The sequence below is a fragment of the Apodemus sylvaticus genome, chromosome 8 (genome assembly GCF_947179515.1).
Source record: "Apodemus sylvaticus chromosome 8, mApoSyl1.1, whole genome shotgun sequence".
Taxonomy (NCBI): Eukaryota; Metazoa; Chordata; class Mammalia; order Rodentia; family Muridae; genus Apodemus; species Apodemus sylvaticus.
This window is the reverse complement of record NC_067479.1, coordinates 84318632-84342964: the sequence shown is the minus strand read 5'-3', so window position 1 is coordinate 84342964 and position 24333 is coordinate 84318632. Positions and strand designations below refer to the sequence as shown.

At 43.6% G+C, this 24333-nt stretch overlaps 1 protein-coding gene across 2 annotated transcripts; it reads left to right on the top strand.

Annotated features, from left to right (window-relative positions):
- The first annotated feature begins 12 nt into the window (after positions 1–12).
- On the top strand, positions 13–23591 carry Ecd (ecdysoneless cell cycle regulator). Of its 2 annotated transcripts, XM_052189801.1 has the most exons (15): positions 13–107; positions 250–326; positions 1469–1690; positions 4539–4656; positions 8160–8247; positions 8354–8532; positions 9564–9756; positions 10273–10401; positions 13413–13541; positions 14744–14829; positions 15841–15947; positions 16040–16226; positions 17707–17774; positions 20143–20348; positions 23300–23591. In XM_052189801.1, exons 3-15 carry the CDS (start codon positions 1486–1488, stop codon positions 23522–23524), a joined length of 1920 nt encoding a protein of 639 aa, XP_052045761.1. In that variant the 5' UTR covers positions 13–107; positions 250–326; positions 1469–1485; the 3' UTR covers positions 23525–23591. The 2 variants fall into 2 exon arrangements, with proteins under 2 accessions (XP_052045761.1, XP_052045760.1); XM_052189800.1 differs by having other exon boundaries at positions 35–326.
- Positions 23592–24333: the final 742 nt, after the last annotated feature.

Sequence of the window (24333 nt, the reverse complement as noted above, 5' to 3'; positions counted from 1 at the left end):
CAGCATCGTTCAGAAATTGGCTCCGATACGCATTAGTGACTACACTCAAGGTTCCGGAGACTCAAGACGTTCAGGCTTTCTGGCGTGGATCGCGGCCCAAGCGGAGCGTGAGGACCCTGCATGGGCTGGGATGGGACGGTTGGTGGCAGCCTCTGACTAAGTGTCCTAGTGGAAGAGACGGCCAAGGAAAGGTGCCCGAGCAGAGGCGCACGAGAGAGCCAGTAAAAGGAATCGCTTTACTTTTGCCAGGTGGAAGAAGAGAGTCTAGTTTGGTGAAAGAGCACCAGACCGCGCCAGGACACCCTCGGTCACTTCTGTGCTCTCAGGTATGTCATTTGTCATTAAGTCACATGATCTCAAGTCCATTCGGACTCCGTAAATCCTAAGTAAAGAATCCTGCTTGGATTTAGGGTGAGGGTGGGTGGGGTTTTTACTTGATCCTCCTGGTCGAGAGGCTGCACGATTCTAATTTACAGTGGTGAGTGGGTAGTTGCATAGAGGGCGCATACTCTTCTTTATTGGTTCATTGCAAAGGCAAGTAAGCTTAAGAATTAAATTGCTGCATTAGGTGCGCATCCGGAGCCACGGCGAATTATTTGGGGACGAAACTCTGACACGTAAATGTTTGCCGTTTTAAATCTTATATAGAAGCCCTGTAGAGCAAGGGACATTGCTTTTTAACGCACCTAATAGCATAATTTTAAAGTAAGGAGGTGTTTTAGAGATGGAAGAGTAACTTTCATTTCACGATTAATTAGAAAGATCAAGAAAGTAAAGTGCCCAAAGTGTGCAGCTAATTAAAACACAGTTGGAAGTTTTACGAGAAAATAACGGAAAGTAATGTTTTCAAACTGTGTTACACACAGTGCTACTGATTTAAGGGCAAGCATTTATTTGTTTGTGAGAAAGGGTCTTGGTATGTTGCCCAGGCTAGCCTCAAATCCCTGGACGCAGGTGGTCCTTTTACCTCAGTCTCTCAGCTGAGGCCATAGGCGCACTCATTGCACCTAGCATCCCCCCCTCCCCCCACAGGGTTTCTCTGTGTAGCCCTGCCTGTCCTGGAACTCACTCTGTAGACCAGGCTGGCCTCGAACTCAGAAAGCAGCCTGCCTCTGCCTCCCAGAGTGCTGGGATTACAGGCGTGCGCCACCACCGCTCTGCACACCTAGCTATTTTTAATTTTTATCTTTACATACTTCTTTGGTTTGGGAAGTGAGTTGTTGGATTTTCATTCATTCCATAATAAAAAGGTTTCTATTTTACACAATTTAAATGTAAGGAACATAGTTTTAAGTATAAATGTCATTCAGAGGATAATAAATCAAGTGATGTCTGGTAAAGGCTGGAACCATGGAGATGGTAGGTAGGTGCTTATCAAATTTTGGGGAAATAATGTAGTCACCTAGAAGAATCCTGAGAATGCTGATATTTCTCCTTTTGTATGGCTTATGTCACTGGAACTTTGAAGGCCATTTCCAGAGAAGAATGGATGGCAGCAGGAAGCTGGCAATGGCAGAGGATGCTGTGGAGTACCATCTGTTCCTCATACCCGATAAACCCAGAGACACAGAAGAGCACAGGGAGATTCTCCAGAAGTACATTGAACAAATAATGACCCAGTTCGCACCCATCCTGGTCCCTTATATCTGGCAGAATCAGCCTTTCAATCTCAAATATAAACCTGCAAAAGGTAAAGTATTCCTTCCATTCAGTGTTGTCTGAGAGAGACTTGCTCCTACAACCTTAAAACTCAGTGGTGTTTGCCCATATACATCTAAGCCCCTAACTTTAACTATATAAAATATTTTCATGGCTAAGAATGTGGGGACTGTGGCTGTTGTTTGAACTAACTTCCTATGCCTGTGTGAGTGCTGGTGCCTGCAGGTCCAGGCTCACCCGGGGTCGTCGCCACAGTTCCTTTTCACTACGCAGTGCTTATCTTGATGATGCCTTTGGTAGGTTGCTTTGTTTCATCAGCTGTTATGCTGAGAATCAAAGAGTGACTTTGTCTGGCTAATAAAGACAACACAATGGGTTACTGTCTGTTGCCACCCAGAAGCATTTCCAATGTCCTTCACTGCTGTCACCAGTGCTTTCAGCCAGTTCTGGCAAAATACAGTCATCTGTTCTGTCATTTCTTCCAACTTTGAGAAAATGAATGAGCGCTGCCAGGCTGTGTTTCTCTTTGACTTAAGGGTCTATTTAGGATCAGGAGCCTGGTATCTTTTGATCCTGCCATTCCTGTTCATACTTCAGTGCTAATGTGTTATATTTGGCTAGCAACTACCCGGTTTCTCCTTTGCTATTACTTTTACTGAACCTTTTTCCAGCACTGAGCATTGAACTGGTCTGCCACTGAGCTGTTTTCCCCAACCCTAATTTTGTTTTCTAGATACAGGCAATGTTTCTTGATAGGGAGATGAGCAAATTAATGTGCCACATATAAAACGAGCCCGTTAGACAGATATGGTGGCACACACCTGTCATCTTAGCACCAGTTTGAGGCCAGCCTGGGTCACAGAGCGAGCGAGAGCCAGTTTTAAAACAAAAGCAACCTACTGTCTTTTAGAAAGCCATGCTTACCCTGAATTTTCTCACTGTGTAATGGCATGGCTGACTGTTACCCAAGCTAACTGGAATTTCAAATTACAGTCTTTGATTTGCTATGTGCAGTGTGTGACAGGCCTAGTGTCAGCACTCCCAGACACTCCCGTCCACACGGGTTTGGTCTCAGTGTGGGTACTCTTTATCCTTTCATCGGAAGAACCGCAGCTTCCTAGCTCCCTCTCCAGCTCCAGTCTCTTCCGCTCCTCACACCATTGGCACACAGATTGGACTGTGCCACTTCCTGGCTTTGTTCTCCTGTGGCTGAGGGGAGAGGGGGAGGTTTCAGTTGAGGTCTGATATGTACTGTAAGTGAAAATCGTACTCTTCTCTGAGCTCCTCTAGCTGGAGAGATAAGGGGGATTTGGCGAGAGCAGCAGAGTTGAGCGGCTGTTCATTTCCCATCTTCTGGTTTTTTGTTTGTTTGGTTTGGTCTTTGCCGTGATTGCTATGGTAGACCCCGTGGTACGTTTGTTTGATGTTTTGTGGTACATTATTACACTGATTGGTTTCTTAAATTTTTGTTTATTTTATGTGCCTGGGTGTTTACACATATGTATGTCTGCACACCACGTTCACACAGTGCCCTCAGAGACAGAGGAGGATGTCAGATCCTTTGGAAATGGAGTCACCGATGGTTGTGAGCCACCGTGTGGGTACTGGGACTTGCACCCAGGTCCTTTGGGACAGCAGCCACTGAGACACTGATTGACTTTTGTATGTTGAACTATTAACCACTGAGACACTGATTGATTTTTGTATATTGAACCATCTTTGTAGTGTGGGAATAAACCCCACTCCATTGTAGTATTATAACCCCTTTCAGTGTGTTGTTGAATTTGGTTATTCAGCTTTTCAGTGTTGTGGTAAAAAAAAAAATACTGAGAAAAATCAGCTTAAGCACTTATTTTAGCTTATGGTTTCAGAGAAATCACTTGGCTCCGCTGTAACTCAGCCTGCCCTCAGACTCATGATCTTCCTCCCTCTCCAGTGCTGGGATTCAAGCGTGTGCCACTATGCTATGCCCAGCTACTAGAGGCTTTTGATTACTGATTCAATAACCATCAGAGTTGAGTCTTTGATAATACTTTCTACTTTTTCATGGTTGCATCAAGACCTTAATTGGGGATTTATTCATTTCTTACAGCTTTCCCAATTTCTTGGAATAAGACATTCATAGATTCTCTTATAATCTTTTATACTCTATAGAAAGAATCTAATGTTTCTTCTTTCATATCTGACTTTGGTTGTCTCTTCTTATTTAATATTCTTGACCTCTTCCCCCATTTAACAAAAAAAAAAAAAAAAAACAACCCTCAGTTTTGTTTCATTTATCTCTGCTATAATTGTCTTGTTTCTCCTGCTACATTTATGCTTTGTTTGATGTTTTTCTTCTTTCTTAAAGTGGGCGGGCTGGTTTGAGACTGTACATAACTGTAAACCTTTTCACGATTTTTGCTAACGTTTACTTCTCCTGTGATTTCCTTTGTGACTCCTGGCTGTTTGAGAGTGTGGTGTAAACTTCTGTATACTCAGGTATGGCGCACTTGTTTGAGACGCTCTGCTCACTAAAGCAGAATCCTCACATCCCCTGAAGCCCCCTTATCTGCTGCAACCCGGTGCCTCTCCATGCTCCTCTCTCTGGAAAGTCCAGCTCTGGTCATTCTTCAGCTGTCACTGCTACAGAATGAAGCAGGAGCCTCCTTTATGTTCACGCAACCTTTAGTGCGCTTTTAAAGACGGTTTGGTTGTCTGTTCCTTGTAGAGCCAAACTCCTCAGAAATGTACATTCCATATCTTGCTCAGAATTACAACCCCAGCTCCTGGACTAGTTCTTGGACCCTAGCCCGTGGCTGGTAAATGCCTGCTTATGTGTGTGTTTCCTCGTAGGGACACGCTCGCCTGGCTCACGATCAATTCTCTCTTGTTTATAGGAGGCGTTCCTGCTCATATGTATGGCATGACAAAGTTTGGAGATAACATCGAGGATGAATGGTTTATTGTTTATGTAATAAAGCAGATTACAAAGGAATTTCCAGAGTTAGTGGCAAGGTATTGTTATTTTAATTATTCTAAAGGAATTTTCATTTTAAAGCATAATTTAGTAGTTTTTGTCTGAGCTCTGGTAGAAATTATTCAAATTTGGGGCAGATTGAAAAGTCGACTGTTTTCTTTCTATTCTCTTGTGACTTTGTTTTCTTAAGAAAGATATTGGAGAGTTCAGTTCCCCAAACACTTCTTATTTTAGGTTTTGCTTTTTATGAATTCTAATTGTTGCTTGGCATCATGGACGCATATAGTGTCAGTGCTTAGGAGGTAGAGAGAGGAGGACTGAGGCTTTCAGCACAGCCTGGCTTATGCCGTGAAGACCCTGCCTTAAAGAAACAGGAGGTTTTTTAACCATGAGAGCATAGACATTGTGGCAATAGACATTGTGGCAATAGACAGCATAAAAGGTGGAACTGTGCTGGTGGCTTTATAAGTTACCATTGTGACCTCTGTGTTTGTTTGTTGTTTTCTCAGGATAGGTTTCTCTGTGTATCCTGGTTGTCCTGGAACTCACTCTGTAGGCCAGGCTAGCCTCAAACTCAGAGATCACCTGCCTCTGCCTCCTGAATGCTGAGGTTAAAGGCGTGTGCCACCACACCCAGTTCTTTATGAACAACAAACAATAACTCTTCCTCTTCCTTGTTTTGAATAGCCAAATTTTATTTTATTTATTTTTTTCACATACTACATCTAGCCATAGTTTCCCCTCTGTCCTCTCCTTCTGGTCCCTCTCCTTCTAAACCCCCACTTCTCTTCTCTAGATCACTCCTCTTCTACTCCCTTTCAGAAAAGATCAGACCTCCCAGGACATCAATGAAACATGGCATAACAATTACAGTAAGACGAGGCACCTCCCCTCATGTCGAGGCTGGTGAGGCAACCCAGTTGGAGGAAGAGGGTCCTGAGAGCAGGCAAAGGAGTCAGGGGTAGCTCCCTCTTCTCACTGTTAGGAGTCCCACAAGGGCACCAAGCTACACAGCCGTAACACACACGCAGAGGACTCGGCTCAGACCCACACAGGCTCCCTGATTGTTGGTTCAGTCTCTGTGAGTCCTGGTAAGTTAATTCTGTGGGTCTTTTCATGGTGTCCTCAACCCCTCTGGTCCCTACAGTCCTTCCTCCTAAGCTTCACCTGATGTTTTCTGTGGGTCTGTGCGTCTGCTGGGGTAAGCTCTCTGATGACGCTTGGGCTAGGTTACGCTCTGAGTGTGGCAGAATATCGCTAGGAATCATTTTCTTGCCCTTTTTTATGGCTAGTGGTATTTGGTTCTGTTCTAGATCTCTGTGCTATCTAACCTCTGATTCCTGGCCTTCCAGGCAATGTCAGGTGTGGGCTGCCTCTTGTGGAGTATGTTTCAGGTTGTACAAGTCATTGGTTGACTGTTTCTACAAGTTCTGCACTACCTTTACCCCAGCACATCTTGTAGGCAGAACAAACTATACATGGAAGGTTTTGTGGCTGAATTGATGTTCCAGTCCCTTCTCTGGAAGCCTTGCTTCATATCTCCAACTATGAGAAGTCTTCACTAGGGTCACTCTTGGAAACTCCAGGCAGTTTCTAGTGCACTAGGTTTCTACCTCACCACTGACATGCCCCTCGGTTCCAGTTGTCTCCCCCAGTAGTCTCTCCCCCACGCCCTGACCTGATCCCTCCTGTTCCTATCTCAACCTGCCCCCAGTCCACAATTCTCATGAGCTTTTAATGTATATGAGAAAAAAGTTCTAACATGGTGGTATACATCTTTAATCCCAGCATTTAATGGGCAAAAGTAGTTGGATCTCTGCGAGTTCAAGGCTAGTCTGGTCTACAGATCAAGTTCCAGGCCAGCCAGGACTCTGTGTGTGTGTGTGTGTGTGTGTGTGTGTGTGTGTGTGTACATGTGTGTGATGGACATGCATACATGTAGGCAAAATAGACATAAAATAAAAATAGTTTAAAATTTTTAATACTAGTGTTGCTGGGTGTGTTTGCATCCCTGACATGTAGCACATGCTCACTCATGAGTTCTAATGGCAGGGTTGCTTCTTAAGTCTTGTTCTGTATGAGACACCATCCTCCAAAACACAACTGTCTTTAACTCCAGTTCCCAGGGGCCCAGCACCCCTCCTGGCGTCTGTGGACACTGCACATATATGATGCACATACGTACTTGTAGGCAAAATAGACATAAAATAAAAATAGTTTAAAAATTTTAATACTAGTGTTGCCGGGTGTGTTTGCGTGTGTGCACATGATATCTGGGTGTGCGGGACCTTGAGTGCACCATGCAAGTGTGGATCCTCAGGATAACTTTATGGAGTCTCTTCCTTCCATCTTTCTGTGGGTTCCTGGGATCAACTACAGGTTGCCCTGCTGTACAGCAGGTGCCTTTACCGGTTGACCACTTCTCCAGCTTCCCACTCTAACACTATACATACTAAAAAAAAAAATTAACCATGTGACATTGTTGCTCAAAAATTAAAAATAGATGAGACAAAAAATATCTTTGTAGATTCAAGTAACACTTTGTACATAAAGGCCTTCCTAGTTTCACTTATTTTTTGTTGTTGTTTTTTTGTTTTGTTTTGTTTTTGTTTTTTGAGACAGGGTTTCTCTGTGTAGCCCTGGCTGCCCTGGAACTCACTCTGTAGACCAGGCTGGCCTCGAACTCAGAAATCCGCCTGCTTCTGCCTCCCAAGTGCTGGGACTAAAGGCATGCGCCACCACCACCCGGTCCCTAGTTTCACTTATAAGTAGTTTCCCCTCCCCCCTGCCCCCCCTCCTCCGCAAGCCTTTTAGTGCCTATGTATTCCCATATTTTTGTCTAACATAGTACTTTGATTTTCTTGTTAGTATCTCTTAATCTCCTTACAATCTTTTACTTTCATATAGGCTTTTCCTGTAGTTTTAAAAAAAGATTTATTTATTTTATCTATATGAGTACACTGTTGCTGTCTTCAGACACACCAGAAGAGAGCATCAGATCCCATTATAGTGCTGGGAATTGAACTCAGGACCTCTGGAAAAGCAGTGTTCTTAACTGCTGAGCCATCTTTCTAGGCCTTTTCCTGTATTTTTTAAGATTTATTTTCATTGCTTTCAGTTTGTGTGTGTGTGTGTGTGTGTGTGTGTGTGTGTGTGTGTGTGAGAGAGAGAGAGAGAGAGAGAGAGAGAGAGAGAGAGAGAGAGAAGAGGTTATACGTGTGAGTGCAGGTACAGGTGCGAGCTGGGAGCCGTGTCATGAGATGTCGTGAAGCTGGATTTACAGGCGTTTGTGAGCTGCCCGATAACAGGGCTGTGAACCAACCTGGATTTTGTTCAAGAGCAGAGCATGCTCTTAGAGGCTGAGCCATTTACCAGCCCTATTTGACTATATGTTAAATTTTGCCGGGTTTTTTTTTTTTTTTGTTGACAATCTGTACATAGCACATACTTAATATTTTTCTGAGAAGGGAAAATGTATTTGATTAAAGCTGTTTGTGCTTCGTGTTCTGTGAATGTGAAAATGGATCTTCTCTTTCACTAGGATTGAAGACAATGATGGTGAGTTCCTGTTAATAGAAGCGGCCGACTTTCTCCCTAAGTGGTTGGATCCTGACAATAGTGCCAATAGGGTAAGTACTCCCGGCTTAGAGGACACAGAGATGAATCTGCTGTGTCATTTCCTGTGTCCCCAGGCTTCCCAGAGACCAAGAAGAAACTAAGATTGCCATTTTGCAGGTGTTTTTTCATCATGGGGAGCTGTGCATTATTCCTGTGCCAAGGAAATCCGAAAGGATATCCTGGTTACCCACGACACCACCAACTATCCAGCAAGCCTTGAGTATAATCTCAGCACACCCAGAAGCTGTTTTGGCTTCAGAATCTGTACGAGCTGCTGTGGACAGGCGCATCAGTGGGTAAGGGAGGGAACACTGGTACTCTTAGCCCAGGGACATTTTGGTTGGATGCCGCACAGGTTTTCATTTGTACATAAAATTCCTTCAAGCTAGGTCAGTGCTCATCCGCGCTTTATTGACGTCGCTGGTCATGACACTGACAGTTAAATTTATGGAATTTAAAATCAGAAAATAGATTGGTGGTCGATTGACTGACTAAATGAGATAGGTCTTGCTGTGTTGCCCAGGCTGGCTTTGAACCCCTGGACTCATGCTAACTCTTTCCTGGACCTCCTGAGTAGTTGTGGTTCCAGGAGTGTCACTGTCCCTGACTTGGATATAGTTTGTCTTCCCATCCAAAAGTGTCTTTTCTTTTGGTGTCAAGCAAAGTATAGTCTATGAAACTTTGAGATTGGGGCTGCAGATGAGGCTTCATGGTTAAGCACACTGGCCGCTCTTCCCCAAGACCTGAGTTCAGTTCCCATCATACACGTGCCCACTCATCGCAGTCTGTAACTCCAGTCCCAAGAATCCCATCTCCCGCTTCTGGCCTCACTAGGTACCAGGCATACTGCAGTGCATAGAGAAACAGATAGGCAAACATTTGTACACATAAAATAATACATATTAAAAGATAAAATAAAACTTGAGATTTTTATAGATGAAAACCTAAAGAAGACAATACATTTGGCTTTTTGTCTTCTTGTTTTTCTTGGTTTTGAGGTTCTATGTGATCCTTTGACCTGATGAATCCTTTAGGCTTATTTTTAATAGAAGGGAAGTCCTAATAGCACTTTGGTTCAAAGTATTGTCTTAATAATACTACAGTTCTTTTTAAGCTGGATGTGCTAGCTCACACCTTTATCCCTAGCACTGTGGAATCAGAGGCAGGAGGATCTCTGTGAGTTCCAGGCCAGCCTAGTCTACAAAACAAGTCCCAGGCCAGCCATAAGTACCCAGTAAGACCCTGAAAAAAAAAAATCCTGATATTTACATATAAGATAAATATAAAAAATACATATAAAATAAAAGCATTTTGCTACCTGTCACAGGTACCCAGAAAAAATTGAAGCCTCCCTCCACCGAGCACACTGCTTCCTTCCGGCGGGCATCGTGGCGGTGCTCAAGCAACGGCCCAGGCTGCTGTCAGCCGCAGTCCAGGCCTTCTACTTACGGGACCCCATCGACCTGAGAGCCTGTCGCGTCTTCAAGACATTCTTGCCTGAAACACGAATAATGGCGTCTGTGAGACACCTTTCTTGGTCACTTAGTTTTTCTTATGGTTTTACTAGTTCTCTTAGAAAGTTAGTGCTCTTTCTTTCTTTCTAAAAAAACCAAAACAACAAAAACAAAAAAAAACCCAAGTGTAGGCGATGTTAAGAAATGCCTCATGTTGTAGCTTAGTATATATGGACCGTATTTTCCCTACTTTTGTATTTATTTCCCTCTTAGCAATGAAACATTTCATCTCTTAAGAATTATTATCTTCCAGTCCTCTTAAGTTGCCATAATGTAATTAAAGATAATTCCATTAGTGCCAACTCCTGAGTGGGCAGTAGGGTAACTTCATAGTATGTGACTGGGTATCTCACTAGAGACTTCTGAAAACAAGCAGGAAGTGGGTGTCTACGTCCTCTCTGCGCCTCCCCTATGGATATGTGAGCAGGCAGCCCATGAGTGCACTGACATACGTAACTGTGAAATAACATTCAAAACTCAGTTTCAGGAAAAGACTCACATATTTTGTATCCCAATGCCCAGGTCACTTTCACGAAATGTCTGTATGCACAGCTGGTACAGCAGAAGTTTGTGCCAGACCGGCGGAGTGGATACGGGCTCCCACCTCCCTCACACCCCCAGTACCGAGCCTATGAACTGGGCATGAAGTTGGTAATGTTGAACAAGAAAACTACCTAACTTTTTTCTTTTTTCTTCTTCCCTCCCTCCTTCCCTCCTTCCCCCACTTTCTTAGCTTCCTATCGTTCTCTAATGTGGAAGCGCTTTAAGAGCTGGAGAAATGGCTCAGGAGCTAAAAGTAATACTGCTCTTGCAGAGGACTCGTTTGGTTGCCGGCATTTACACCAGGTGGCTCACAACAGCCTGGAATTCTAGATCCAGGGCATCTAGACGGCAGGCCTCTCTGAGTGCCTAACGTGTACAGACCCATTTACACACACACAGACACACACACACACAGACTTCAAGCTCTCTGAGTGCCTGCATTCACATGTACATACCAATCTACACACACACACACTGACACACACACACTGACACACACACACACACACAAACTTCAAGCTCTCTGAGTACCTGCATTCACATGTACATACCCATTTACACACACACACACACACACACACACACACACAGACTTCAAGCTCTCTGAGTACCTGCATTCACATGTACATACCCATCTATACACACACACAGACATACACACATACACATCAGACACAGACATACACTCACACACAGACACACACACACACTTACACTTACACATCAGACACAGACACACAGACATACACTCACACACATCAGACACACACAGACACACTCACACACACATATACTCACACTTACACATCAGACACAGACACACAGACACACACACACAGATACACACACACGCACACACACACACACACACACCCTTGAGCATTAATGATAGAGACAGAAATGACCCCGATCTCTGTAGGCCACAGTTTCCTGCTGCTCATCAGCATTTCAGTTGGTTGTCATTTTCACCTACAGCGTAGACACTCTGGAAATACATCCTGCTTGTGTGACAGTGTAGTAAGGCTCATCATCTCATCAGAGCCTCAGTGACCCAGCAGCTGTGAAGCCACCTTAGCACTAAATAAGTTCCACTTGGATTAAATATAAAAACTGAAACTATAAAAATTAGAAAATATAGGAAAATTATCATGTGACTAAGAAAGGCCTTTTTTGATTTGCAAACAGAGTCAATAAGAGATTGACTAATTTGATTTCATAAAGATTTCTAGCTAAGCACAGTGTATGTACATCTGTGATCCTAATTAGAGTCCAGGAGTCAGAATGCAGCTGGGTAACAGAGAGCAAAACTGGCTCAAATAGCAACATAACAGTAATGGAAGAAGAGAAATTCTGCACCGAAAAGAAAAATGTCATGAACTCAAAAGAGACCAGAAAACTTGAAGAAGGAATATTAGGTGTTCCCAGAGAAAATGATATTAATTGTTCAGAAGCTGAACAGATAGTTTACAGAAAAAAGTACAAATGAATTTTAATTAAAAATTAAAAAATGTTTAACTTCTGTTCTTTTTTTTTTTTTTTTTTTTTTTTTTTTTTTTTTTTTTTTTTTTTGATTTTTTGGGTTTTTTCCAGACAGGGTTTCTCTGTATAGCCCTGGCTGTCCTGGAACTCACTCTGTAGACCAGGCTGGCCTCCAACTCAGAAATCCACCTGCCTCTGCCTCCCAGGTGCTGGGATTACAGGCGTGCACCACCACCGCCCGGCTTTAACTTCTGTTCTTAAAAATTAATGTAATTTAAAGCCACAAAATAGCGTTTTCCACCACAAGATTGGCAAGTATAGAAAATACGAGAGCATATACTGAATTGGTGAGAAATTATAAGGATATATAAAGGAAAGCATACTTTAATATGCCAGGCGTGGTGTGCACCCCTTTAATCTTAGCACTCAGGAGGAGGAGGGGACCTCTGAGTGCCAGGATGGCCGGGGCACAGAGTGAGATCCTGTATTGAAAAACTATAAGAGGGCTGGAGAGATGGGTTAGCAGTTAAGAGCACTGACTGCTCCTCCAGAGGTCCTGAGTTCAATTCCCAGCAACCACATGGTGGCTCACAACCATCTGTAATGGGATCTGATGCCCTCTTCTGGTGTGTCTGAAGACAGCTACAGTGTACTTATATACATAAAATAACTATTTAAAAAAAAAAAAAAGAATGAAGGAGGGAGAGGGAAGAGCAAGCCGACTGGGTCCCTGTGAGGAGCAGAGTGCCGATGGCCGCCCACACCTAAGCCGCCTGCACCGGCCGTCTGCCTTATCACCCTCACTTACTTCTAGAAGTGAACCCGGGAGCACCGTTTGTAGTACTGAGAGCTCACAGTCGCCAAGTCTGCAGTGGGAGAGTGGGTGAGAGTCCGTGAACTGAGGTGGGCAGATTGATGTGCGCTGATGGGACACGCAGAAGCAGCCCTCCTGGGCCACAAAGGGGTGGAGTAGAGCAAGTCTGCCTGAGTGCCCAGCTTACTTCTGAGGGCGTTGATTATAATCTGTGTGAATCATTGTGCCATATAATTCTTATGATTTTTTACCAATGATCTTAAAATGAAATTCTCTTCTTTCCTGTGTCTAAGAATATGCTCAATTTACTTATTTTCACATTTTATTTCAATATATATTTCAATAAATAAAAATAACTATTTATTAGTTTTGTGTGCATGGCAGGGTTGGGGAGCCTGCCATGACTTGGGGGTCACAGGACAGTTGGGGAGCAGGTTCTCTTCTACCATGTGGATCCCAGGGATTGAACACAGGTCAGCAGATGTAGTGGCAAGCACCGAGCCAGCCTTCCAGCTCAGAAAGAAATTCTTTTCATAAAATTTAAAAAGTGTTCCAAGTGGAGCTGGGTACGGTGGTGCGCAGCTTGACTCCAGCACCGGGGAGACAGAGGCAGGGGTCTGAGTTCCAGACCACCCAGGGCCACAGAGTGAGACCCTGTCTGAAAAAAGCCACAAAACCAAAGAATGTTCTACGTGTTCACACGCCCTTGTGTCTGTCATCTAGTTCTAGATTGGGGCTGAATGAGAAGAAATTAATTAAGGTGGTAGAGGAAAAAAAAAGAAAGAAAACAAAGTAACGTAATAAAACATTTGTCTGTCTCATCTAGGCTCATGGATTTGAGATTTTGTGCTCCAAATGTAGCCCACATTTTTCTGACTCCAAGAAATCCCTTGTAACTGCTTCACCGCTCTGGGCCAGCTTCCTTGAAAGTCTGAAAAGGAATGATTACTTTAAGGTGAGACTTGTGCTTATTTCTTCTCATGAATGAGTGTGTGTGTGTGTGTGTGTTATATGTGTTCTCATGTATGGAGGCCAGAGGGCCAGAAGTGGGTGGAAGGTGTCTTTCTCTCATTGAACTTACCAAATGGCCATACTGGCTGCCAGGGAGCACCCAGGCTTCCCCCGCTCTCCCTTCCAGCCCTGGGCTGCGAACTACAGGCCTGTATTGTTTGTTTGTTTGTTTTATGTGGACTGCGAACTACAGGCCTGTATTGCTTGTTTGTTTTATGTGGATCCTGGGGATTCAAACCCAGGTCCTTATGCGTGTGCAGCAAGACCTTTATCCACCACCAGCTCCCAGCCTTTGTACTGTTTAATTTTAAAATCTCCAACTCACAGAAAATCAAGTCATGACTTATTTAAAAGTAAAACATAATTTGTAGAAGCTAGAATAGAAGACACCTCAATGACATTCAGGCACGGGAAGCAGGCAATGAGACAGTATTTATTGAATATTTATGACACTAGAGGATTATGTTGTTTGAGACAAGGTCTCCTCTATAATCCTGGCTGACTTGGAACTTACTATGTAGACCAGTTTGGCTTCAAACTCAAAAAGATCCTCCTGCTTCTGCCTCCCAAATGCTAAGAGGCCACCACACCCAGTTTTATTTTTGAAAAATCTTTTAAATTGCATTTATGTATTTATTTGAGTAAAGCAGTAGGTATGATGCTATTGTGAGAGTGGTGCAGATAGCAGAAGGACAGCTATGGAGGGATTCAGTGACTTTTTGGTTCTGTTTGGCAAACTTTCTGTCTTGTTTCAGAAGTTACTAATTAGTCAGTTGTAAATAATAACTTGATAGTAAATCCTCCAGACAATTAAAGGTAAAATGTTAAGTGTTGGAGCCAAATGCATTCACACCTCTGTGTCTCTGAAGCCAACCTGGTCTACATATCGGATCCCGGCCTCCAGGGCTACAGAATGAGACCTTATCTCAAACCAAACAGAGACCTAAGACTGCGTCCAGCCTAGTACCTTTACTTGTTTGGAAGAAATTGGAGTCCACACATATAAACTAGTGACAAAATACATGTGAGACCTGGGACCTCTGAGTTCCTGAGTGTCACATGCTGTTTTCAACATTACTAGTAGGTGTGCTGTTTAATGACATAGTGTATAAGTACTGTTCTAATGTCCAGTATTGTGTTTTCAAGGGACTGATGGAAGGTTCTGCGCAGTACCAAGAGAGACTAGAAATGGCCAAGAACTATTTCCAGCTCTCTATACACCGGCCAGAAAGGTGAGTTAAAGCCAGCACCCAGTACAGAGTAAGACAGGCTGGGGGCTGGGTCGTTCTTTTTAAATAATATGTTTTTAAAAACCTATTTATCGGGCTGGTGAGATGGCTCAGTGGTTAAGAGCACTGACTGTTTTCCAGAGGTCCTGAGTTCAGTTCCCAGCACCCACATTGGTGGCTCACGACCATCTGTGATGGGATCCGACGCCCTCTGCTGCTGAACCTGAAGAGAACAGCAGTGTACATGACATACATAGAATGAGTCAATCTTCAAAAAGACTCAACTATTTATCATGATTGTGTGTTGTGTATGTATGTGTAATGTGTGAATGAGTGCAGATGTATGGATGCAGACATGAGCATGTCATGGTGTGTGTGTGTGTGTGTGTGTGTGTGTGTGTGTGTGTGTAAGTTAGAGGACAACTTTGAAAGTGTGAATCTTTGACAGTTGCCCTCAGTGGTTTCTGGAGGTCAGACTCAGGTCATCAGGCCTCTAGGAAAGTCTCGCCTGCCGTAAGTAAGACTTTGGTTGTTATAAAAATAACTAGATACTCTAGTACAAATAGAAAATGATGTGAGAAGGAAAATATTTATACCAAAGTTGAACACTATTATTTTGATTTATTCCCTTCTCAAGATTAAAGATATTTTTATTCCTGTACTGATAATTTTACTTATTCATTTTTCTGTGAATACTTTTTTTTTCTTTTTCTAACCTGCTGTATCTGAGACTGGTGTGGAAGTCCTGATCCTCCTGCCTCTGTCTTTCAGGCTCTGCAGTGAGAGCATCCACTCTCACATCCACCTGTGTTTTTCCATTTATTATGACTTTTTCTCTTGTCCAGTAATGCTTGCATAACATGGGGTAGAGATAATTCACTCATGGGATTTTCTTTCAAAGTATGCATCTGTTAATGAGTTTGCTTCATCTAAATGGATGGGATGGTTCCACTGGTGTGGACAGTGAGTCATGTCACCTTCATAAGAAAGGCTCATATCTTTCATTTTTTATAGTTCACTTGCTATGAGCCCAGGCGAGGAGATCTTAACCACGTTACAGACACTGCCATTTGATATCGACAAACTCAAGACAGAAGAAGCTGCCCTTCCTCCTGAGGATGGTAAGCGAGCAGGAGCATATCAGGAAGGTTGCAACAGACGCCGTTCCAGGAGGGCCTCTCCTGTGACACGGCATACCTGCTTTCTTTCTCAGATGACCAGTGGTTAGACCTCTCACCAGAACAGCTGGACCAGCTACTGCAAGACGCTTCTGGCAGAAAAGAATCCCAGCCGGGTCCCCAGAAGGAGGAGCAGCAGAACTATAATGTAGCGCAGGTCTCAGACAGCATGAAGGCCTTCATCTCCAAAGTGTCAACCCACAAGGGGGCAGAGCTGCCCAGGTGAGTGCGCTGCAGCAGAGCTACCCTGTTGGTTAGGGTTAGGGTTAGCCAGGGGTCGACGTCATTGTCCATGGGAAGTATCGTGTCCACTTTGGCTTTCTCCCGTCTTGTTTCAATATTCCTTATTCCTTTTCTGAGGTGAGAGAGATTTCAAATAGCCTTTGTAATTACTGAAGCAAGGCAGAAAACTCAGAGGATTTAAAAACCAGAACCCTGGCATTCTTACTTCACTCTAGTTTGTTACTTTTGTTTTGTCTTTAGATAGGTCTCTCTATATAGCCCTGACTGTCCTGGAACTCACAGTATAGACCAAGCTAGCCTTGAAATCACAACTATCCTCCTGCCTCTGCATCCAGAGTACTGGTATTAAAGTTGTGGGCTCCCCTGCCCAACTTCTTTAGACTCTAATTCAGAATCTGTAGAGTCTATAGCATGTAGCTCTCAATACACTCATGCCTTGGATCTCCTACCATACAAGCAGATTGGAGTCTTGAAACTCAAAGAGAGGGATTTAAGGAACCTATCAGAGGCAGAAGTAATCACGGAGCTGTGAAGTTGTGGCAAGTAACTAGGGAAAGGGTGGATAGATTGTTACCCGCACAGCAAATATATCTCTTCTGTTTTGTGGTAGTGAGATTGGCCTAGAGACTGTGCACACTAACAAGTGTATCCTGGTGAGTTCCTTCCCCAGCCTAGTGAACCTCGGTTAGTGTGGGTATCCCTGGACTGTAAGAAAAGATACAAGTTTATGCTCATTATTTGTTGTTAAGAAAGAAAGAATAGAGGGCTGGAGAGATGACTCAGTGGTTAAGAGCACTGACTATTCTTCCAGAGGTCCTGAGCTCAAATCCCGGCAACCACATGATAGCTCACAATGGGATTTGATGACCTCTGGTGGTGTGTCTGAACACAACTACAGTGTAGACATATAAATAACTAAATAAATAAGTCTTAAAAAAAAAATACTTCCAAAAAAAAAAAAGAAAAAAGAAAGAACAAGGGAAAGTGCAATTTTAATCAGTTTGATAAGCTCTGATTTTTGTTATTGTTGTTTTCTTGCCTTAAGCCCATATGAAATCATGACCTTCTTAACTTTACTTCCCAAAGGCTGTGCTTAAAGGCATAACTTGGAGGCCTATAAGAATAAGTATTATATAAATGAATTCAGATAAATAATTTCTCCTACTTTGCATATTGTAGGGAGTAGAGAACAGACAGACCACCAAATGCATATGCTCTAATGTATGTAAAAAGAAAAGCTATAATTTTTACTTTTCTGTCACCAGATTTTTGTATTTCTCTTGTCACTCAAGGCTAATAAGCACAAAGAATTTTTCTTATTTATTTAGACTAAAACTTCCTTTGCTATTCTTTTCTTGGATATTTCTGGTACTTTCTATAGGCATAGCACCATCTTTGAAAATACCTCAAAGAACTGTGGTTGGGAGAAATTTCATGCCTTTCCCCCTTGATCTTTCAGAGACCCTTCGGAAGCTCCAATCACTTTTGATGCAGATTCTTTTCTGAATTATTTTGATAAGATTTTAGGTGAGTTACCGCGTGGTATTTACTTTGAAACTGTGAAGGGCTATCACTGTTGCTGGAGGGCTGGGACATTAGATCATTTATGAGCCAAGATTCTACTTTCTCCTAATGGGCTTAAGTTGTTTTAAAGCCTTAAGTACTGCCCTGTTGAAGCACTTTACAGAGGCACCCTGATTAGTGCTTTGTCGCTAGCTGCTCACTGACTGAGGGCATGTGCCTTTTCTGTTTTGAAAGGGCTTTAGTGTGGTTTCCATATTATATCTTTGTTTTTTCTTTCAGACTTAATGTTTTAGAAATCAGGAAGCAATGTGCTGGGGAGATGGCTCAGGTAGTGGCATGCTTGCTGCATGCTCATGGGGGGATGGGGGCCTGAGTGCAGGTCGCGGGCATTCTCGTAGTAAGAAGCCAAGCACAGATCGATAGGCCCCTAGTTCCAGGATTGAAGGGACAGAAATCGATAGGTTGGTCCCTGGAGTTTGCTGGTGAGCTCCAGGCTCAGTGGAGAGGCTGTGTGCCGAAATACAAGGTGAAGACTGATAGAAGACACCCGAATCAACTTCTATCCTGCACGTGCATGTGTGTGCACATGCAGACACACTGTACACACGTGTATATGCACACAAAACAAAAACAGGCTGTGAATAGGCTGCACACTGGAGAGTAACAGTAAATGTTTCAAAGTGGTCAACTCTCTCTCGTGAGCAAGCAGAATAAGAGCATGGGTTTTTTTCTTACATTATTGAAAAAATTAACAATCAGTTATTTGTAAGGGCTGGAGAAATGAACATCATCAAACTCTGCAAGAAGAAGTTTGTAAGTTGTCTTTTCACAGGACAGTTTGAGACTCTAGGAAGCCCATTATTTTTCACTTAGCAATTTCACTTCAGGGGTTCATTCTATGAAAGATAAATACTGTTTTGCAGTACTGTTTTGTTGTACCGAAATTCCAGTGAGCACCAAGAGAGAGATGGGTAACTAAATCACTGTATTACGAATTTGCATAGCCATAATAAAGTATGAAGTCACCTGTGTATTCTGCAAGAAGGCCCATGGTTTACTGTGAGTACATCTAGGTTAAGAAAGAAAGCCATGGGGCTGGCTTACTGGTCTTTCAAGGGACTGGAGTTCGGTTCGGAGAGATCAAGTCAGGCTGCTCACAACCCCTATAACTCCAGGTCTGGGGAATCCCTCTTCCGGCCCATGTAGGTTCCTACACACACGGGCATATGCATATAAACACACAAATGAAAATAAATCCTTTACTGAAAGAAAGCTCTATTTGCATATGCCTGTACACAGACAGAGCTGTAGCTGTTCTGCCTGACATCTGGGCACTAGGCAAGGGTTCAAGGGTGTCTGGGAGAAGTCAGTGAACTAGGAAAGTCAGTGAGCCAGGAAATAGTGTCTCTGGGCGGTCAAATGACATCAGTGTATATTTATGTAATTTTCTAAGTTTTAATGTATATTTGTATTTTTTTTAAAGATGTATTTTGTGTCTGAGTATTTTGTCTGTACGTATTCATATGTACAATGTGTATGCCTGGTCCTGAGATGGCTAGAAGGGGTGTTGGATACCCTAGAACTGGAGTTCCAGGCAGTTGTGAATCACTATGTGGGTCCTGGGAACCAAAATCAAGCTCTCTTCAAGATAGCAAGTGCTCTTAACCACTGAGCCATCTCTCCAGCGCCGAGATTCCTATTTGTATTTTTTATGTTTTTCAGAGCAAACCCAGGGCTTCTTCATACTTGCTACTTAAGTTCTCTTCCACTGAGCTATACTCCAGCCCACTGTTTAAATAAAAAAAGAAATTTATTAGTATTAGTATTAGTAGTATGTATTACGTGTGTGGTGGTATATGTGTAATAGCATAGTTACAAAGATCAGAGGACAACTTTGTGGAGTATTTTTCTCCTTGCACCTTTGGGTTACCAGGTTGCACTGTAAGCTCCTGTCTTTGGGAGCTGTCTCAACAGCCCAGCTTCTCATCATTTTAAGAAAAAAACTTTTAATTAATCAAATTCACATTGAAAAACTAAAGTTGAATCTCTTGGCTCAACCTGTTCTCTGTTCTGTAAATGTCCCGAATTACTGTTTTGGGAAAGGTTTTTTTAGTTTTCTTGTATAGCCCCGGCTGTCTCGGAACTCACTCTGTAGACCAGGCTGTCCTCAAACTCAGAGATCTGCCTGCCTCTGCCTCCCAAGTGCTGGGATCAAAGGCGTGCGCCACCACTGCCTGACTTGGGAAAGGAGTTTTACAAAGTAGTTGGATTAAGTCATTTGGTCCTAGTGTAATAGTCCATTCTTTTGAGAGGTATGACCCTGCTTAGAAAAATTCACCAAGTGTCTCTTTCTGTGTCTATGTCAATATAGGGACAAAGCCTCTGGAGTCAGACTCTGATGACCTGGATGAAGAGGACTCTGAAAGTTTAGATAGCGATGATGACCTGGACTGTGAAGCCCAGGGGCCTGAATCTCTGAAGGGAGCTCTCGGCAGTCTCAAGTCCTACATGGCCCAGATGGACCAGGAACTGGCGCACACCTGCATGGGCCAGAGCTTCAGTACTCGGAAGCAATTGGTAAGTGCTTTTTAACCTCCCCTTTTCTAGGTTTGTGCAGCAAAGTGAGTCATATTTCATCTGAGGTATCCTTTCTTTTCTTTTTGATTTGTGAAATTTGAAATAAATAAGTGCTGATTTGATTAACTGACTGATTAATGCTAAGAATTGACCCCAGGATCTGGGGTACATGCTAAGCACATAGTCCATCACTAAGCCGTACTCCCAATCCCAAGAGTGCCAGTTTTCCCTTAACATTGATGTAATGAAAGCTTATAAAGGCCAGGTGCACTGGCATGTGCCTGTAATCCACAGCTGCTGACGAGGCTGAGCAGGGAGGATCTGCTGAGCCCGAGAGTTTGAGGCCTAGGGGGCCACATATTGAGTCTGTGGAAGGAGGGCAGGTGCTGAGAGCGTAGCCCCGGGGCAGAGCAGGTATCTGACGTGCACAAAGCCTTCTGTTGAGTCCTCACCACTGACAGGAAAAAGCAGATTATAAACTTGGTTTTCTAAATACAGGCATAATGACTGCTTCTTGTTCTCCCTTCCCCTTCTCTGTCCTGCCTGTCCCTGTCCTTCCCTGTAGTGAGTTGCCCAAAGTGAGCTCAAGTGATCCTCCTATGTCAGCCTCCTGCGTAGCTGGGACTACAGACCTGGGCCTGGTTATAATTATATTCTTAAGGGAGAGGAGACTGGAGAGATGGCTCAGCCATTTAGAGCACTTGCTGCTCCTACAGAGGACCTGGATTCAGCAGGGTAGCTCACAACTCCAGTTCCAGGGCCCAGACACCCTCCTCTGATCTCTGAAGGCATGCCTCGGTGCACATGGGTCCATGCGAGCAAAACATTCATACACATGCAATAAATGCATCTCACCAAAAACCACAGAATATTTCATTTCTTTAAAAATGTATCTGTGGGTGTTTTGTGTGCATGTGTGTCTGTGCACCATGTGTATGCTTGGTGCCCTTGGAGGCCAGAAGAGGGCATCAGGCTTTCTAGGACTGAAATTACATCATTTGCAAGCTGCTAAGTGGGTTCTGAGACTCCATCCTGCGCCCTCTACATCATCAGACTGTGCTCTAACTGATGAGCCTTTCCAATTCATTTCTTAAGATTTATTTTGTCTCTCTGTGTCTCTGTGTGAATAGTATATCTATACATGTACATGAAAGTACATATATCACTGTGCATGTGCTAAAGTGAGAAAAGCCACTGATCCCTTAGAGCAGAGTAGCAGGTGTTTGCAGCTGGCTTGTTTCTTGGGTGCTGCAGCTGGAACTCTGCTCTTCACGACGGCACACGGATGCTCTTGGCTGTTGAGCCATCCCTCCAGCCCCTGTAGTTATATTTTTATGTAGATTTAAGTAAAGAATAATTACATACTCAAATTAGCATGTGATTTTTGCCACTACTGCCATTGTAAATGGATCTTTTCTTCTTTTTGTCTGTAGAGTGAGTGAGTTTGTGTGTGTGTGTGGTTTTTGTGGTGTATGTGTATGTTGTTGTGTGTGTGTGTTTCTGGAGAGGGGCTGGAATGATAACTCAGGGGGTAAGGGTGCTTGTTCTCAAGCCTGACAACCTGGGTTCAATCTCTGGAATCCACATGGCAGAAGGAAAGAACCAGCTCCCCCAAACTGACCTCTGACTTCTGAATAATCATGTATGTAGCAACTATACAAAGGGGTGGAGGCAGCAGGGGGAGGGGGAAAGAGGGAGGGAGGAAATAAACCTTTAAAATATTTTAAAGAGGGCAAACGCAGTGGCACACACCTTTAATCTCAGTATTCAGGAGGCAGAGGCAAGAGTTTGAAGCCATGCTGGTTTATAGAGGGAGTTAGTTCTAGGGCAACCAGGGATACCTGGAGAGACCCTGTCTCAAAAAACCAAAAAATAAAAATAAAGAATTAAAGACATCTAAGAGGGGCTTAAATGTCCAAATAACTTCAGTTTTAATTGTCTCATATCCCCCAGTTAAGAGCCAAATTTAGAACTCCTCTGTTTACATATTCACCTCAGTGTTTTTGCCAACACTGTTTCCCAGTAAGAGGCATTATGGAATAGCACAGACACTGGAGTGTTGTAGATCAGAGTTTGAAATATATTATCTAACTCACCAGTAATCCTCAGGTCACAGAATTTGTGTGAAATATCAGTTAAAGCACACGAGAGCTCATGGTTAATATGAACTCTCTTTGCTTAACTATCTAAACCACATTAGAACTATAATTGCTGTCAACCTAATAAAGGTTATTTATTAGACTTAATGGGGAATAAATATTGCCTAAGGATCTTGATGTAATAAAGGCCTTTATTAAGCAAAATGGACAGCGAGCTATAATGTTGAGAGGCAGACTGTTGGTCCATGGACCACAATTTGAATGACAGAGTTAGAAAGTGTTAGGTCAGGATGCAGTTCTTCAGACCTTCATCCTGTGAAGCAGCCCAAGTAGCAGGCTTTGTTCCCTCTGGTCAGGGGACAAAAGGGGTCCAACTCTTTTCATTTAGAAGATTTAGATTTTTGTCTTTTGTTAATAATTAATGTTAATGCAAGCTAGTTTCAAAGTAGGGACAGATGTGTTGAATTTGTAGAAATTCTTTTTGCAATAGACATGTTTCCCAGTCATTAGATCTAAGTTTCTTTTGTTTTAAGACAGGAGATTGGTCCACATTGTCCTTGGGCACCTTGTCTAGCTAAGGGTGACTTACAGGCGTGTGCCACCATGCCTGATGGAGCCAGGTGTTAATATATGTGTCAAATTACATTATTAGAACTCATTTTCACTTTGTGTCACCAAGGATTGGAAATTTCATTTTTAATTTGGAATTCAAATATATATTATTACTAAGTTAATGCATTTTACTATAACCAACATGTAACCTAAAGGATTGCTATCACTATCTGATGGTGCTCTCTGTCCCCCTTCTCCCTCCTTCCTACTCTCCCTCCCTCCCTCTCTCCTTCTCTCTAGAAGGACCATCCATCCCAGACTGCAAATAACAATTCAGACGAGGAAGATTCTGGTGCAGGGGACTGCGCTGTCGAAGGAGTGGATGTAGACTTGAACCTGGTTTCAAATATACTGGAATCCTACAGCTCCCAAGCTGGCCTGGCAGGGCCTGCTTCCAATTTGCTACACAGCATGGGTGTGCGGCTGCCCGACAACGCTGACCACAACCCCCACGTCAGCCAGTGAAGGACCAACCTGCACATCAGCTGCCCTTCTCGCCGAATAAACAGGAGAACAAGTGTGTTCATTCTAATAGACTCCTCATAAAGCGTCTTCCGTGCAGGTTTCAGAGTCCCCGTACCACCCTCTCACAAGTCCTGTGACCTGGACACTGGTACTCATGGCTTGTTTGGTTGGCTTCAGATTTTCCCAAGAAGGGGTGTCCTTTGTAGTTAAGTAAGAAACCGCGCCGTTGGTGTAATTCTGAATATTCAGTTTCTCCCTTAGGTATGTTCCTCCTCCGGTCAGAAGTCTAAGTTGGCAAAAACCCCATTTCATTCACTTTTTAATGAGATCGAAAGTGCTAAGACTTAGTGTTTCGTCTGTGACACATGCTCCTAACTCAGGGTAAGGAACGTATCATTCTTTAGTTAACCAATCAGGGACAGTAGCATACAGACTGGGTCTGACTGAGGCATCTCACCCCCGGGGAACCTTGCTTCACTTCAGTCCCCTCGCTGACTCTTCCTGTCTCCGCCCCACTCGGGCTGCCCCGCTTCTTGTCTCCGCCCCACTTGGGCTGCCCCGCTTCTTGTCTCCGCCCCACTTGGGCTGCCCTACTTCTTGTCTCCGCCCCACTTGGGCTGCCCTACTTCTTGTCTCCGCCCCACTCGGGCTGCCCTACTTCCTGTCTCCGCCCCACTCGGGCTGCCTTACTTCCTGTCTCCGCCCCACTTGGGCTGCCCTACTTCTTGTCTCCGCCCCACTTGGGCTGCCCCGCTTCCTGTCTCCGCCCCACTCAGGCTGCTCCACTTCCTGTCTCAAGTATATACATT